The sequence below is a fragment of the Nanorana parkeri genome, unplaced genomic scaffold (assembly GCF_000935625.1).
Source record: "Nanorana parkeri isolate BGI_ZX_2015 unplaced genomic scaffold, ASM93562v1 scaffold23, whole genome shotgun sequence".
In the NCBI taxonomy this organism is placed as follows: Eukaryota; Metazoa; Chordata; class Amphibia; order Anura; family Dicroglossidae; genus Nanorana; species Nanorana parkeri.
In genome coordinates, this window is record NW_017306291.1 from 799,917 (window position 1) to 818,616 (window position 18,700).

An 18,700-nucleotide genomic window follows, 5' to 3' on the forward strand; every position below is an offset into this window, starting at 1 on the left:
GTATTAGTATTGCCCATGTTTTATTACTTTTGTTACTTGGTAACATTTTTACAAACTAGTTGAACATCTGTATATCTTATGACCTTCCTCCTGGTGTTCACTCGGTAATCCTTTTAACCCCTTCAAGGTCAGAGCATTCCTGACCTTTCAGAGTTGGATTGTTTGGAAGCATTAGTCAAACTTTATCCCGTGGGAGGATATCCTTATTTTATTTTATTTTTTTAATCTACAATTAGGGCTTTTTATTGGTTGTAATGGTATATGATTACCGGCTTGATGTAATTTTTTTAAATGGAAAATAAGACAAATGGGAAAAGAAATCAGTTTTGATCTTCCCTTCCTCCATACGCCTTATATTAACATGGATATGTGCTTAATATTTTTACACTGCAGTTTTAAGCTTGGTTTACAAAAAATATTCCAACGGGATCCTATATTTAGTCTTGGCTCATTGTGTGCCAAAAATATAAGACCTATTGTGACCTTCAGTTATGTAAACAAATGTTGTAAAGAAAATGAAAAATGGGCTGAGGTTGTTTGTGGAGATGACTGTAAAAGTAAATAGTTTTCCATTTTATCTTTTTTTCTTTTTTTTACTTTGTTACTCACAAGAACCTACATTTGTTTGCCATTTATATGTGCAGCTCTTTGTGCTTTGCTGATTAAGCAAAGGCAATTAAGAGGTAAAGACTACAATGACAAGACCTACCCTAGCTTTTAGTACTGTATTGGCAATCAGTTTACTATTGTATGCCAGTCATCGTAAAACCCGTCGGGTCATAACAGAAGTGTGTGCTGCTTTTCAGATAGACACCGCATGTTGTAAATTCTCGGAGTGCTGCCATGGAGGGGTTAAACCATTAAAAAAAAATTTAGCATGTCACTTGCGTTCTTTACAGCTGTTTAAATTTTGACGTGAGTGTTTAGATGTTGGAACATTGTGAACATTTGCAGTTATCTTGTACACTTTTTTTTTTTTTTTTTACAAGGTAATTATACTTTGATTCAGAACAGATCTAAATGAAATCAGAGAGTACAAAGTATAATACATTGCTGCATGCTGGTGTTACAAAAGCTCATAACAAACTAGTTATTAATAACGACAAATGTGCTAAACGTGTGTCTGGTGAGATTATTGTAGCAAGTACCAGTGTACGCTATGTGGTATGTCCACAGCTGCCCACCAAAGTCCACTTATCATTGACTGAGTTTGAAAGTTCAGAGTACAAATCAGTCACGTGGCCAGCACTGTGTACACGATCATCAAACAACTGCTTCTGTTTGGAGCCCACGTGGTCTAGAAAGCAATTAGTGTGAGCCTGGTTATTTATTTATTTATTTCAGGCATTCAAAAATGATCCCGTTTACTGCTATGGCCCTGTGCAAATATTAGATATTAAATATCAGATATTGTGTTGCTTGTGATAGTGGGTAAGGCCCATATGTCTAACATAAGTATGGCTGTAAGTGACGAATCATGCCTTTTTACATTTTTGTTAAAAGGAATGTAGTTCTTTTGTGCATTTCCTTTTTTTTTTGCAGTCGAGTTAATACAATCTTTCATATTAATATTCTGTGTTTTGCTTTTGAGCAAGCGGGTGGAAATGTAAAGCTCAATTTGTGGGCTAAACAAACATTCTCCAAATAACAAAACCTTGTGTGTATTCTTACCTAAATCTTGGTGTGCCTTGTTTATTTCTTCCAGATCTGTGCAGTAATCCAGTGTAAATTTTCGTTCTTGTGCAGGAGTTTCCTGTAATAAAGACCGTTCACTGCTGCTCTCTCTCCTTGTGCACGATGACTGGTCTTGTATCCACCCCATGTGGTTTTTTTGCAGGTAGCTTATAGTGTGTGAGGACATTCCAGGTCCCTTCCACAAGTATATGCAGCCCAGTAATGTCACCACTAGTTCTACAATTTTGCAAAGACCTGGAGTTCATCTTTCAGCTCCTTTTCACATTTATTAGGCTCTTGGTCTTCTTTTTTGATGAAATAATCCCCAAAACTCATAAGCAGAGGCCGGTCAGTCTGAAGTTTAGTCAGAGAGATTTTGCCTTATAGCAAGCTGTACCTTCTCTGCTGTGCTCACTAGCTAACCCACAGAGCTCAAGGAGTCCTTTGTCATGTATATTTAGTGGAAGAACTTTATATTAACCTATTATTATAATTTATCTTAACTTAATTTGTAGGTTTGTGACAGTATTGAGTTTTTAACCCATTAAGATAAATGTTTGTCACAGTTAGTCAAAAATAGATCACACTCGCATTGTAATAAGCATCTTATGGCACAATTTATTTAACACATTCCACCTTTTTATATTGTGTTTTTTTTTTAAACAGCTTTTATATTGTTTTAGCTTTAAGAAAATACGGTATATAGTGTTTGATTTACAAAATGTTGAGATCCTCGTGTGTGTGTGTGTGTGTGTGTGTGTGTGTATCCAACCTATAAATGTCCATACACTTATGGCATCACTGAGACACATTGCTAATATAGAGCTGCAAATCCAAACTATTTGATTATTTTACATGATAAAATTGTAGATAAATTCTGAATAAAATTCCTATATTATATTCCTTCCCATCCTACCTTGTTGCGGATGTTTCCTAGGCTAAAAAAAACCATGACGTCCTGAGATGTTACTAAATCTCATGAAGCTTTTTTAGTTAATATTTCTGAGCGTAAAAGAAAACAAGATATGCTTTGCAAGGATCAGGTCCAATATTTGTGGAGAAGTTGGAAAAAAAAAAAAGTGAAATTAGGCTGAATAATTGTTCATTCATGTGGGTCACTCTAGCTTGTTCGCTGGCGTCTCGAATTACATTGCCTACGGTTCTGTGCTTGGTTGGCTATCTCTACATCTTAACGAGGCTCTGGGAATTTCAGAGTCTCTACAAAAGTTTGCTTTGTGTTTCCCTCATCCCCCTCCCACCTCTTCTTGTTTTTCAGGATGCTTCATCTGCTGACATCAGGAAAGCCTATCGCAGGCTCTCTTTAATACTTCATCCAGACAAGAACAAGGAGGAAAACGCAGAAACTCAGTTCAGACAAGTAAGTTCCTCAATGTATCCTGAAAGTTATATATATTTCTTTTTTTAACATTTTATTTTTAAAATTCTGTCTTTCGGTTTTAATTTGCATTTTTAGAATATTTTTTTACTTTCTCTGTTTCTCATTTATTTTTTTCCTTAAAATGATGTGCTGATAAATTGTGATTTTTAGCTGCAATCATTGGCTTTGTTGAAGTTTTGTAACTAGTGATTTATTTCTGTGTAGCAGTAGTTAGATGGTTGGTGAACGTGATTTATAGTTTAGACAAAAACAGTGCTGTTCACTTTAAGTTACAGTGTGAATTGCTCTAATTTCGTCACAGAATTGCAACTTTTCATTTTATTTTAAACTGATCTCTCTTTTTTTTTTTTTAAGTTGGTAACAATATATGAAGTATTAAAAGATGAAGAAAGGAGAGCAAGGTAAGGATGCTTTTACCCGCAAAGCATTTTACAAAAAACTGCTGGCTTACACTTACATTTATCCATTGCTTTGCAGTTGAATTTTAAATCTTGCATTGTTTTTACTATTATTGTATCAGCGTTATTGATTGATAATTTTTTTACCTTGAGCTCTTTTATTTCTCAGTGGTGCAGTAATTAATTTTATACATTACTTTTAACTATGTAACTGTATTATACATTTTTCAACAATGCTGCATTTTTTAACTTTTATTTCAGCTTTTTATATCTAAAATAAACGATAACTCTTATTTAGCGTGTTAATGATCAGCGTTTCATAGTGTGTGACCATGGGTACTGCTTAGAAGTTAAGACTATTTCTTTTTTAAACTAACAAGTTTAACGTTTTGGCTAATGATAAATATGAGAGGAGAAAAAAACCCAGAATATTTGGTTTAATTGATTTTTAAATCAAGAGGTGGCTTGAAAGACCGTCATGCATGTTTAGAGGGTGACGTACCTTGCGCGAAGGCTTTTTGATGCACCTCTTTTCACCTGGTGCAGCAGTCATGTTCACCTGCATGTTATTGCCATGGTAATACACGCAAAGCATACATTAGCACACAGAACACACACAATTGCTTTTTTTAAAATTTTTGATGAGATCCTGCTGTCCTTGGCTTCCAGTGCAATACAGCCTGTGAATAACCTGCAGATATTTTTGGGAATGAATACACAAATTTGGGTGGTATTGAAGAAGCAGTTCCCTCCCAGTGTGTAGATGTGTCTTTAAGGACATATATTCTGCTGATGCATGCAAGGGCCTACCAATAATATGTACACGTTTGGGGTTATTTTGGTCCAATATTTTATGGAATTTGCTTGCTTGCCTGATGAAAAAGTGCACATAATGTAATAAGTTTGAGAAACACTAGCATTCTGTAAGCAAAATCATTAGAGCCAGAGCTTACTGGATGGTCAGAGAATGCCTTTATTTGCTTCCATACAACACGGGCACAAAGGATGTTGCAGTCCTACTACAATGGGAAACCACGGGGTAGCTGCAGGGGGGAGGAGGGCAGGGCTGCTTTATGAATACTGAAGTAAGAGTAGACCTTTTGGCCATAGCAACCAATCATATATTGGCTTTCATTCATAAACCTGCATTGAGAAATTTAAACAAGGAATATAGTTCCCTCGAGGATTTATGCTCCAATGCAGAATAATATTAATGCTGCATCAGATATTACATTATCTTAAAATTGCCATAGGCTGAATTCGGTACATTACATCACTAGGGGCGCACATCAAATCCTAGGGGCAACAAATCAAATCCTTCGTAGATTCTCAGCGCTGCATTGAAATCAGCTGTTTGCTAACATTAATTTCTTATTTACTCATCTCAGACACTTCATTAGACACACTTTTTGGCCATGGCTCCTGGCACAAGACTGCTGTACAACCCAAAAGGGAGAAGAAGTTGAAGTGTGTGTTTTAAAGGCTGCCAGGCAGCTGATCTTTATCTCCGAGCTGGACCAGTTGGTTACAATGCAGTACAAAGGCAGGTTTCAAGCCGGGGCCTCCGTCACATTTCTCATTGCTGTAAAGTGCAATCCATCATGCTGCAGGACTGCGGCGCTTACAGAAACCCTTGTGCGACTTAACGTCTTTCAAATGTGTTTGCGGTAGATCCAAGGCTTAAACGTTAAAAAAACTGCTTCCTCTATTCCCATTAGTTTAAGGTATTGTGTGAGCTGGCCCCTATTCATCATTTTGTTTGTCTTTAAGGAAAGGCTTAAATCTTCTGCTAAGTAGCCAGCAGGCATTTCATGGAAGGTTATTGCCTGTCTAGATATCGGCAAACCGCTGGCCATTGGGAAGCGAAAAGTCCCCAATGTTAAAAGTATACATTGCCTGTTAGACATGATGGAGCTTGTAGTCCACGAACAGTCAAAGGTCTAAAATCAGGCATTTTGATCTAACATGAGCGGTGAATTAATTTGGGTAACTTTAAATGGGGGCTTCATTAGGTTTGCTGATGGCCACAGCACTCTTGGAATTTATATACTAATAATAAAATACATTTGAGACAAGGATAAAATATTTAATATTCATTTTTTAAAATGTTAAAATGTAGCAACTGGCTATGTATATTGACTGCCAGAAAACATTTGTAACACTGCCATGTTAGAAGGCAAGCTGGTATTGACCGAGGGAACTGTTTGGTCCCTATTCATTTTAACTTTTTAAACTGACACAGCTGTATGCAAGTTGTAGTTAATGGCTCTCTAATTGTAGGCTGTATCTGTGCTGTCTGATGCATGTGCATAGTTGGCCACAGGGGTATAATGAAATGACACTGGATGCCCATCCTTGAATACACCTCCTTGTTTTTTGGACATGTAGATACCTTCTCTCTCTTGCTGATTGTGCGGCAATTTCAAAGTTTTATAGAAACAAACAATTCCCCTTAGTTTGGCCCCATTACAGGGAGCTGTTTAGGGCTCCCTTATGGCAACAACGGGGAACCTTCTCCACCACCCGGATGTAACTGTAATCCCACTGTTGGTGTTGGGTTTTATTGTACTTGGGTGGAGACATCACAGTGCTGTAGACTTACAAGTGTATTTATAAACAGTGAATGTGACCTTCACCAAACATTCACTGCAGGTGTATTTTCCAGGGGTATGTGTTTAAAATTGCAGTATTTTTAAATTTAATTCAATTTACGGTAATTTATTAGTTTGAAGGTCACATTTTTCACTTATAAATCTGCCCCATGATTTGCTTATGTGTAGAGTCCTGGTTAGGTGATATGCATCAGAGGGAGGAGCATGGTGGGGCTGGAGCAAAAAACTGAATGAATGTGTGGGCGTAAGGATAGTAGAGTGCAGCATTATTCGTATGACATGTCCGATCTTTCCTTTGTTGAGTGGCTGGTATAGCTAGCACCCATAACACAGTGTACCTGTACCATTAGACTGTGGAGCTTTTCAGTCTACTTGTTATTTTTGTATACTACTTGAATATCCCTGACTCTGCTGGCTCTGCTCTCATATCTCTGCCTCACCACTGTTTCATTGTCAATAGGGCTGCAACAACTAATCGATGAAATCGATAATAATCGATTATGAGAATATTTGCCAACTATTCCCATTATCGGTTAGTTGGTTTGGAAGGGGGGGAGAGATTTTTTTCATGCAACCCATCGATTAGTTGAAAAAACAATTGGGCAACTAATCAATCATGAGAATAATCGTTAGCTGCAGCCCTAATTGTCAATAATAATTTGATTTGACTGTGTTTTTTAAAATCAATTAACATGTGTTTCCTGCTAAACAGTTGTCCCAAAAATGTACATAATCTATACCACGAGAAGTTAAAAATGCTTATACGTTGAGTTTTCATCATGGCATGGCGCTGTTTCTTGGCATTGCACTTACAATAGCACAGATAAAGTACAAAATGACATGCCTGTCTGAATTAAACCTAAATTAAATGAAAAACTGAGATGAATTGAATAAAAATCGCAAGCCAATCAATCCTTCTTCATTTAATCAATGTTGATTTAGTCGGTTCTTAATTTCGACTTTGCCAAGAGGATCATCTGTGGCAGAATTTTGATGATCGCATTTGATCAATGGAACCGATCTGCGTGTTTCAAGAGAACAAATTTTAATTCAATTCAGCAATTTTATTTCTAATAGATCATTAGATAAACATTACATATATACCTGATAGAGCGTATTTTCGATCGATCATAAAATGCGTAACAATACCATTTGTGCTGCATCACTTCATATTTTAATCATCGAGAGATTGATTGCGATGGCTCTTACGTAAGTTGATCACGCATGGTCTGTATTGCCAGCTTAGCAGGAATACCGAGGCCTCCTTGTCTCGGGTGCAGCAGGTGCGTGGACCTAACATAACCTTTTGGTAGAGGTTTCTTTTATGTACAGTGACATTTATTCCCCATTCCCCATTCATGAAAAGCTATAGCTCTAGATTTTTCTTTCTTGCACAGTAAAGGGATTTTTCCTTTTCCATTATTGATGACACTCTGTTTAAATATTATGCTTTAGTGCCACAAATGTTTTGGCATTCGACAAATAAAATTCTATAAAAGCTATAAACTGATGGTAAACCTAGCAGCCCACAGTCATGGATGTAGGTTCTGCTCAAATGAAGCCTTCATCCTCTTCAGTATTTAATGTTTTGGCCACTTGATTTTGTAACATCATTTTTAAGGTATTCTGGCATTTTTTTTTTTCAAACAGGCTACTTCATCTACCCGTTCTTGGCTCATTGTACAGCATTTTAGTTTTTTGGCCTTGTGCCTTGATTTTGCTGGAGGCAAGCAGTAATCCCCCATAAACACTTTAATCTTTTGGGCCTTTTTGGTAATTGAGATAATATAAATATATAAATATCGAAGCTTGTTCTGCTAGGACTTGGCTAGTTAACCTCTTGTGCAGAGGAGAAATGGATTTATATGAGACACAAATGATTGCGGGTGAATTTCTGTATGTAGCTTGGGTAGGTGGCTTAGCATATCAAGGAATAAACACAACAGTAGGGGTTGTTGTCACTCAAACATTTTTAATATAGTATAGATGTACAAGACATATCCTTTAAGAAAATTGGACAGATTATTGCACATTCATTTACAAGACCACATATCGTGAAACCCTTTCTCGACACTAATTATATCATATTTTTACCAGTGAACTCTAGAGCCTCTTAGATACCCTAAAAATGTATGTCTCTGATAAGCCAGGAAGGCACAATAGTTTTATAGTCAGCCACCTATCTTACTTATTTACTTCTGCAATGAGGGCAATTTTTACTATCAAACCTATAGTACGGGTTACCTGTGACTATTAAAATCATTAAAAGGTGCTGTGCATCAAAAACAATTGCCATATTTTTTGTTTACATTTAAAAAAAATCTTTGGTTGCATCTCTGCTGCTGATCCCCTGCAACTTCCTTGTAGACACTTCCTGTCTACATGCATGTGCTCCAGTGCATGGCGGAATTCCTGATGGGGACAACTGTGGGTAGGGCGCACATTTTGCAGTAGTTAAAATGGCCTCTCATGAGAAGCCCGTAGTAAGACAGGGACAAGCGTTGTCATCCTTTAACTGGAAGGGTTTGAACATGGACCTTGAGCACATGATCACTTTGAATATAATTCAAAAGCCAGTATTTTAAAATCTGCAACTTCCAATAAAATATTAAATATGTTACAGCTTATATTACATTTTTAGTGATTGCGGTTACTGTATTTTAGGTTATCGTGTAGCAGTTAAGCTAATGGCTCTTTGCATAGCAAGTTATCATTGTGCTTTAGGTTGTTGGTTTGTGCTGTTGTAAATGTAATTCTGACATTTACGGATGAAAGCTCTTGGGAATACTATGCTTTCTGCTTTACAAAAACATTGGAAAGAAGGTGGTGGGGGATGTAGCTCTTTTCATGTTCTTGCCTTGCTCTATACACGTGCTATCATAATTGATTGTAATATTTTGACAACTCTACAGTTATAAGTGTTCACTGGTGAATTTTCTACTCATCTTTCTTATGAGGAACTCTGTACCCTTCCCCCCTAATGTCTTTTACTGATGGACAATCACTTGAAATGCATGATATACACACTCATATTTTTTGCTTTGACTATGCCTTCATAACTTCAACCCCTTTCAGATGCATTCTTCCTTTTCTGCATATTGTGTATTCTAAGCAGGCCAATCAAATATGGAGATTTCTACTGTTTGTCAAAAGTCAGCAGCTTTGCCCTCACCCCTGTCACTACTCCTCCTGTCCACTTGCATATGCAGAAAGCAGAGACACATGACTTTCACTGGAAGGGCACATGTATCTTAACATGCAAACTGTGATTGACAGCCTGACTTCACCTTCTCTATGATGTGTGAGAGGCAAGATGGCCGTGCCCAATGGGGAAATAACTGGGTCTCTGAGGATGGAGTGGAACAGAGTTTTTGTTCAATGATTCCGCACCAGTGAGTTGTTTTGGGTTAAGCAGTTAATATTTAGCAATCGTTTTTGTAAACTATTACAAAGGTAAGCCTTACTTTACAGTGACCCTGTCAGCATGGGACCACTTTTACCCAAAATGTTATCTGTGAAAGAAGTGTGTATTTAGTTAACTTTCCGGTAGCCCATATATTAAAAAGCTGCCTCATCTCTGCTCTCCACTGCTGCGGCAGTATACTTGCCTCTCCTGCATGTCTTTTGCACCTTGTAGTGAAGAGTGAGCCAGTTGGAGCACCCAGACACATAGAATATTTGCAGTGGTGGGGAGCAGAAAAGCAGCGTCTTTTTAAGCCGCCATAAAGATAAGTATATTCATGCTATTTTTTTTTAGAGGTGACTTTTTGGATAAAAGTTACCCTGTGGTGACAAGGTCACTTTAATAATAAACCACTTAAAAAGTTTTATTAAAAATTATATTCCTATCTAAAAATTGGGGTTATTCATTTTGGGAAGTTCTAATAATATGTGACATCAGAAAACATAATGTTGGATTACATTTGCAATTTCAACGCAATATCCTTTTATATTGGTCTTTGCTTATTAGCATGGGGGTCCTTGAAAGAGAACTTTAGGCTAACCTTTTTATCTCATAGTTCTCTTTAGGGTCACGAGAGAACATATACTAACCTCCTCCCGTGACCCAAAACTCAGTATATAGCAGGCTATAGGTCGCTATATACTCAGAGCGCCGCAGACGGATCTCGACAATACTGTCGAGATCCACCCCGCTCACTGATTGACAGCAGGCTCTGCCTATCTAGAGCCAGAGCTAGCTATGCCCGCCCACTCCCCCATCCATCCTTCCAGTCAGCGCTAGAGAATCGAAGAGGATGCAGGGAGCGAATCCCTGCAGGCAGATGATTGGGAAGTGAGCGAGCGGCAGTATGTTTTTGCTCAGTTGCCAATCAATAGAGCTGATGTTGTGACAGTTTCAATGTCACACAGCAGCTCTAACTATGGGGATGAGTGTAAATCACTCACCTCCTAGTTCTCCTTTAAATAATTAGTTCACCTTTTCAGAAAAAAATGAAAAGATGAACTACCTCACATTGCCCTCTGCACCCTCCTGAGTCCCCGCTGCACTTATCTGCAATGAAGGCCATCGCTTTCCGCCCACACCAGCCCCTATAACAATCCTGACACTTGCTACACAGTCCTGGATGCAGTTTAGCAACATATTGTTGGAACTGTTAAGCAGTCATTGGTTAGAGCAGCCACGTGACTTTGCTGACCAATGAGAATCTCTTCTGAGCATTCTTTTTTTCTGATATTCTCATTGGTCAGTGGAGTCACGTGGTCACACTGACCAGTGACTGCTCCCCATTGCAAGCATTACGTTGCTATACAGCCTCCAGGACTGTGTTCTAAAGTGTTCTAGTTTTGGTACTATTATAAGGACTGGCGTGGGCAGCGGATGATGGTCAAAATTGCAGAGAAGTGCAGCATGGACCCGTGGGATGGTGGAGAGAAGGACTAAACCTAAAAAGGGAAATAACCCTTTAAAGCTTAACTCCAGGCAAACGGCTCAATTCATATTCATGTATTTGTGCTTGTGACGGACCCCCGTACTCAGGATGTGTATGTCCGCCGCTGTCTTCTTCCTTGCTCAGGAGATATTGCAACCTGAAGATCCTTAGCTCCCAGTTTCCCCAGTCACTGGCCAAGGCTCGAGTGTAGGGTAAACAAACTCTGCTTTATTGAACAACTGCACAAACTTTTATACAGAAAGTGATCAGATCAGAATATAATCCCATCACATCCCCCGTCCCCTCCCTGGACATTCTGTCTTCATAACACCACAGGTGTCCACCTGCTAACGAACTCCAGACAGCCATAGCAGGAGCCTGGCCAGAATCTCATTGTTCTGAGCTCCCTCAGAGAACAATAGGAGATAACGAGGGATGGTGCTGATAGTCTTTCCCTAACCAGGTCACACAGCATAACGCACTCAAAACATAACTCAACACCAATACACATTTAACTTATAAACTGATCACCATGTCGTCACAGTGCTATTTTACCTGCCAAAGAATTTGTATTCCTGTTTGGCCAGTCCTGAGATAAACATAGCCCTGCCATACAGTACAATCAGGCTGATGGCTTTACTTTTCTCTGCTGCTCTTATGCAATTCAGCTTAGTCCCTTACCTGCTTCCAGCCTGTGATGGAGCGGCAACACAGTGAAGGGGTCATCTCACTGCTCTCTTATCCAGCCAACACTGCAGCACACCTCATTAACTCCAATTGGTTTCCCTCCATCTTCCAGTCTGAGTATGACAAGACTTGAGTACATATGCTTGAGTACATAAGTTTATTATATCAACTCTGGTTCAGGGTTAAAACGCCATTGGTGTTATCATGGCGTGTAGTTGCAAAGTTGTGCCCAGCAAGTTCCATTATATCCTATGCGAGGTTTCTGTTTCAGTAGTTCTGTAAATTCATCTATTTTCTTGCTGGGAAGCTGATGAACAGCTGAATTAGCATCTTGTTATCACTGAAATAATGTGCTGCTTTCTCCAGCTCTCAGTCTTCTGTTAACATTCTTTTAACATTCTACATTGATGTGCATCAAACTGAGCCGTAGATAAGAGAAAATGTCCCTAATTGGCTAAATGTACTCTACATTGTTATAAATGGACATTCATAGCAGCTTGGTGGCTGTGTTCTTTGTAGTGCAGGGCCTGTATTAAATTATCACCGGGGCATTTATTGCATAGAGATATAGTTGGATATTTATTTATTTATTTTTTAAGTAGAAACAAAACAGATTATATAGTATCTCTGTATCTAAGGATCTGTGTATAAATATACCCCGCCCTCTCACCTCTACCCGTTTGAACATCTATTAATCAATTTGTTTTATAAATTAGAATTTAGAATTTAAAAAAGAGGTCACAGTGTCCTTATCACTTACTACTGCTAACAGAGGTCACAGTGTCCTTATCTCTCTCTCTCCCTAGATGCATTTGAGTTTTTAATATCATCAACTGGTATTATATTTTAAGTAAAACATTTTTTACAGTTTTCATGTGTACTTTATATATACTTTTGTGCCAGCTTGAATGAAACCTTACGACAAAACAACATTTTAAATGGCAAAAAAAAAAAGTCCTAGCATCTTTAATGAAAGCTGTCAGGAATAATCGGGAGGGAAATTGAGCGTGCATTCCATTGATACAGCTCATAGCACATAGGTATACAGTGTGTTTCTGGTCAATTTGACCCTCCATGTGTTGACACCGTCTCTGAAATTCCCAACATCACCTCCTTATTATGACCCAGTTGGCAGACATTGTCACATTAAAGTGTACCTGTCACCAACAGACAGTGGGAACTCCTGAATCTTCTAGAAGGCTGTACCATTATTTAGCATGTAGGTAACAGAAGATGATGCCACAGCATATAGCAAGAATGAAACTGAAGTTTTTCTGGTGCCATACCTAGATTTCCTGAAGAACCCATTGCAAAAAAAGCTGAACGGAAGGGCAACAATTCAACTGCAGTTATTATTCCTTGCTTATGTCTATTGGTCACATGCAGAGCTGGTCACCTTGTCACTGATTTTAGAGAATTTTTAAATGTTTCACTTGTACAGGGAAACTCTGCACCTGATTAATAAATATAGACTAAGACATCCATGTTTTCATCATGTATTACAAATACTCAGCCTGGCTATACAGCAGGAACTTGTCATTGCCGAGGCATGAGACATACAGGGGACTCTTGCCATTACACCAAGTGAATTGATTGATTGGATTCTTAGCATAGTGTTCCAGTCCATAACTGCAACACAGTTCACCTTTCATGTCTATCATGGAGGAGAAAGCAACAAAAAGCTTATTTTCACCTTATATATTCTGTGTATCAGCTTAAACTTCAATCAAGACAAAGGCTACACGTAATCCTCATATAGAATTAGAACCCCTTTCTTATCATCTTGTTTCAATTTGATAACTAGATGACTATTTACATTTTGTTCTATTCCTTGGATCTATAATATGTGAATGATACATTGTCATTATCATGCTAGTTTTTTTTAAATTGTTTTGATGCTAACTTTTCTCCCATTGTGATTTTATTTTTTTAAATTTTATTTTACAGCTTTTTTCTCCCTTTTTGTGTTTTATTTTAAGTCTTTATTTTATTTTACTACATTTTATATAATTGTGTCATACTTATAATTAAAATTGAATAAAAGCAGCACAAATATCCAATGCTTAAGTGAGCAAAATGCAATTGAAAAATCTGCCGAAAACATTGATCGAGAAGATAAGTCCAATGCATTTTTTAACTTCTCCCCCATTTTTGTGAATTTAAATTGATCTTGTGGACTTTCTATAAGATCTCCACATTGCATTTCTAATTATTATTATAATAGATATAGAGAGATAGCTTTTATAGCATTATTCCATATACATTTTTAGTGTACTGCCTTTAAGCCATTCTATTTTTTTATTTTTTTTGTCATTTTGTGTGCTTTCTGGCTTTCCTTCACCACCTCAATGCCAAAAGTGGGTTTTAATGGAAGCTATCTTCTTTTAAAATGTACAGTTGTGTGAGCCATAATGTTCATTGATAGTAAAATCAATGAGGAATTGATTGTGAGGATTAATCCTTGGAGGTTTTTGCTCTATCTTAAGTGTTCTCTTAAAGCATCTAATGCATTAAATACATACCAAAATAACCCGTGTGCTGCTGGAAATGAAACGAAGATAAAAGATAAAGAAGGAAGCAAACTTATTTTTCCATATAAATAAGGTCCTCTGTTAGGCAGAACACGTTTTTTGTTTCTTTCCAGTAGCCGTTTTTTGTTTTTTTTTTCTAGCATAAATAAATTTACAATTTAAATACATAAATATCAGCCTTTTCCCCTTCTCTCTCTTTCTTTCTCTCCAAATAACACTAGGTATCAATTTAATAATAAGTATGGAAGTAGCAACTGCATTTGTTGGTTTTAAATTGATTTACATGTCAAGACTGGCAGTTTAGCAGCTGTGCTATTATTTCTGGATTGGTCAATTTACTGCAGAAAAACCTACTATGGAGTTGCAGTGACCTGCATTACAATGTAGGCCCTATTTCTGTTACTGTAATTAGGCTTGCCACTAACTCGGAATATTTTTAATTAAAATATTTTGGTCAATGCGTTCCTCCAAATTAGGCCTTTCAGTGCTGATTTTAATTCTTGGCAGAGCGTGACCAGAATCCCCAATGACTGCAGCTCAGTTTAAGGTTAACAGGTTGTATGTGTCTTTAAAAAAATGTCGATTGCCCGCTGTGCCAGGGTAAGTGTGCCCACTTTATTCTTCTCCTGTGTTTAGGGTCCTGTTTAGGGAAAGGAATGCATCTTTTTATATTTTGTTCATCTATAGAGCTCCAACATGTTCCACAGATCTTTATAGACAAAGAATATTGATCCTCTTACAGTCAAGGACTCCAGGCAACAAGTTTATCAATCGATACATTGTGAATGCCTTCTAGGAAAAGATTCAGTTGTGCTTTGGTTAGAAAGTCTACTTGATTTAACTTAAACTGAGTTTCCTCAAATCCAGGGCAAATGCATTTAGCATGGTTTTCTTCTCGGTCACATGTGTCTGTGCTGCCCAACCCTTCTCTTATGCTCCAATGGGCATGGGTGAGAAACAGGTAACAGACTTTAGCCTTTTGTAGCTAAAGTGGATCTTTACCCTCTTTCACTAAAAATCACATCTGCGTGTAGCTCTGCATGCTGATTTAAAAACCTCTTACATTTGTTAATCATGTTTTTCCACTTCCTGGTCCATTTTGACACAAAAGATGTAATGTGCCCAAGCGTTGCATCCCAGGAAAGTTACATCAGCAGAGATATGGTGGGAAATCTCATCTGTAATCTCACGAGATCTCAGGGAAAGGCATTTTCCTCCCCTGAGATGATGTGCATGGTCACATGTCCTATTCGTGTATATCAGAGTTCCAGGAAGTGAAGGGAGAGCTAGTAATCTGCCCTTAATTAACATGGCCAGTGTCAGAAGACTGGGGAAGAAAAGAGAAATGGGGTATGCAAAGTATACAAAGCCTGCAATTATCTAGAAGTATCTGTTTGTAGATTGTCATCATTAAACATTTCTAAAAGTGTGTTTGTTTATATTTTAAAGATATGGGTAAAGTTCCTCTTTAAGGTAGGGCTCAGAAAATCCAACACCTTCATGTATCTTCACATTCCTACCACCTACAGAAGATGATGAAGTGTCCTAAAAATTCAGATGTGTAGCAACCCCTTACCCCCGGGCAGATGAAATGGACCCCCAGGAGGCTTAGTGGGCTAACATTTGCAGAATCCTTGACTCTTTCTGGGATGAAAAGAATTGGGTGCCAGTCAATTTGAATGGACCCTCCAGCAAGGTAGAATAAATCCTTCAGACTCCTGAAGACACACGCTAAATTTCAGCATCACCCTCCCCAGGCAGCAGATCTGGGGATGGTGTCGGGAGGAGGAAAGAGACATCCAACACAGCTTGCTCTCCTGGCCGTAGCCAAGGAGGAAAGAAACCTACAGCAAGGTCACCCCAAATATTTCTATCCTCCCGCAGAATACATCACTGGTAATAATCCTCCTAGTGATTTTCTAGATAGATACAAATATTTATACCTCAGCAATGTTGTTTCTTCTTGCTATCTGCCATGGACACTTCCTGATAACTGGCATAACTAAACAATATCTTGAACTTCCGGGGAAACCCAATGAATACAGAAGCAATAGCAATTCAAGTTCTGGCTGGGTAAAGCCTAGCTCCAACACTAAATGAGGACTAGGGACACTCTAGCGTATGGCAGGGTCCCTGCAGTAGGTTCAAATTTAGAATCATTCAGAAAATAAAGAAATTGGAAGCTATACTATGCTATAATAGAATGTTACTAAGGACAATGAATAGCAGAATACCTGGAGCAGATGGGATGTATGCCCTTCATCCTTTTAATATTGGAATTTTCTGTATGATTGCAGTATTTCTTTGATCTCTGCTAGTTAATGTACCAGATTGTGATTGGACTGTGAGAGGACACAGGGTGGTTATGCAGATTTGATGCAAATAGTACTACTAATGGATGCAGTGCAGGACCCTAGTGCAGAAAGGTGGCAGTGTTTCCCATTGGATTGAGTTTATTACTTTGCAAATTCTGAATATTTTCTGTTCTATACACCTGCATATATCTCCATGATCTAGTGTTTGGTATCAAACAGAAAAATATGCTCTACGTTTTCTCACTGAAACTTATCTTGTTTAATAAAATTGAATTAAAAAAAATCTTTGCTGGCTTCTTCTATCAGATACAATGGTGAAAGTCTAAATCTCTTCTTCTAAAGACTTGAAGAATTGAACATATGGTGGGATTTGCAGGTTGCAGCTATGCTATCCACCCTGTTTAGCCTGTGATGTATGCAATTGAATTGTGTGCTTGCGTTAGGGCTTTTTCTTTTCTGGACCTGGTGATGTTGTTAGAGTTGGAAAATGGCAAAACTCCAAACATTTTGCTTGCTTCTTATAGTTTAAGCAGCTTGTAATGCTGCCAACGTCATAGGCTAATGGAAGCAGACTGCGGCCTAAAACTGGAAGACTGAAAACTTTAACTATATTGCTGGTTTTAGGTCGACAGATGACCTTCCTGATCTATTGTATTGGCAATCATAACCTGGCTGTTAGTATTTACACCTAGCCAGACATAAGGCACTCTGTTTTATATGTTTGTGGACATTATGGGCTTTTGTGCACTCCCTTGTGTATATACTGCTCCGCAAGCTTCTTGTAAGCGTTGAAGCATAGTGCTGGTTTTTCTTTGGATCAGTTTAGAGTATTTCAAGCTGCAGAGGTGTTTATTTCAAAATTTTGTACCCCATATATGATTGTTGCACGATCAGAATTAAAAAGGTTTGTTCTATGCTGTCTTTTTTCATGCATTAAGGTTTATAGTATATATGTGTGTATGTGTATATAATATAGTATATATAATTTTTTTTATCTTTTATTTTTTTAGTTTACATTGCATATAACACATACCCAATTGGTTTGATGATGCCATTGTTTCAAATTTGATCATAAGGAATTTATTGGAATTATAAGAAATTGAAAGACCCTTAGACTGGTTAAACTCACTTAGCAAAGTTCATAACTTTTATATACCCTATAAAATGTTAGACATATTTTTCTATATTGTTTGTAATTACATATCCATATGTCGCCAGCTAAGTGTAAATTAAAGAATGTTAATGTTTTTAAAATTAAGTTTTTGTATATATAAGCAAGCTTATTTTCTTATTAAAAGCAGCCTCTTCTATCTGCTCGGTAGTACTACACAGTGATTGCAGTTTACTGCTTCTCCTGCTCTCACGGCAAGTCTGTGACTTGACGGGGAACAAAAGACTCTCAGCAACAGGAATATCTCAACTAGTTTTAAAATCTTAATTGAAAGAAATCACAACCTGTTTAGTATCTCATATCACAGACTACATTTGATTGTGTAATTTCGCAGCTGAATATTTCAGAATGTGTTTTATGACTCCTTTTTTGATGGATAAAATATTTAGTGTTCTTTCAGATTAGATCAGTATATTCATTGTAATAGTTTATAAGCTGACATTTTAATTTTTTATTTGTCTTAAAACTTTGTTTTACAAATACATTTTGCACCAATACTGCTTATCATGTAGGCCATGTGGGCACCCACCCTCTCCATTCTGAAAGCCACATTGACTACTGTAACACAAAGACACAGAGTGGTGGCGCACATCATGTTGGCTACCTCTTGGCCATCACTGAGGAGAAAGGAGAATCATGCTTGGTCATGTGACCGCTAGTTTCTCTCCTGGTTTTTTTTTCTCCCTCCGTTAAAGTGTATTTACACTTTTGCAGCCAAAATGAGAACACCGCATTACATGTTCTCAGTAGCCTAACTTTAAAAAAATGTCTGCTTGCCTTTTACTTGCTGAAAATCTTAGCTGTGGAGTTATGTGTACCATAATTAACCATGTCTGTACTGGCAGATTTCATTATAAGCTGTAAGCTATATGTGGACACTTTCTGTCTTAATGAAGGGTTAAAGATCTCAAGGCTTTTGTGGTACATTGTATGTTAATGTCCCTCATACTGTACCTTATCTGCACATTACCATATTCTAAGCAATAGAACCTGCCTATAGGGCCCTATGTATAAACAAGCT

General features: G+C 37.7%; 1 protein-coding gene across 2 annotated transcripts in view; it reads left to right on the plus strand.

Moving 5' to 3' along the window:
- Positions 1–18,700, plus strand: part of DNAJC1 (DnaJ heat shock protein family (Hsp40) member C1) — a 129,210-nt gene that overhangs the window by 55,421 nt on the left and 55,089 nt on the right. For both annotated transcript variants that reach the window (XM_018564069.1, XM_018564075.1), the window contains exons 5-6: positions 2,951–3,052; positions 3,428–3,474. In XM_018564069.1, the coding sequence (XP_018419571.1) occupies positions 2,951–3,052; positions 3,428–3,474 (149 nt within the window). The remainder of the gene's footprint in view (positions 1–2,950; positions 3,053–3,427; positions 3,475–18,700) is intronic.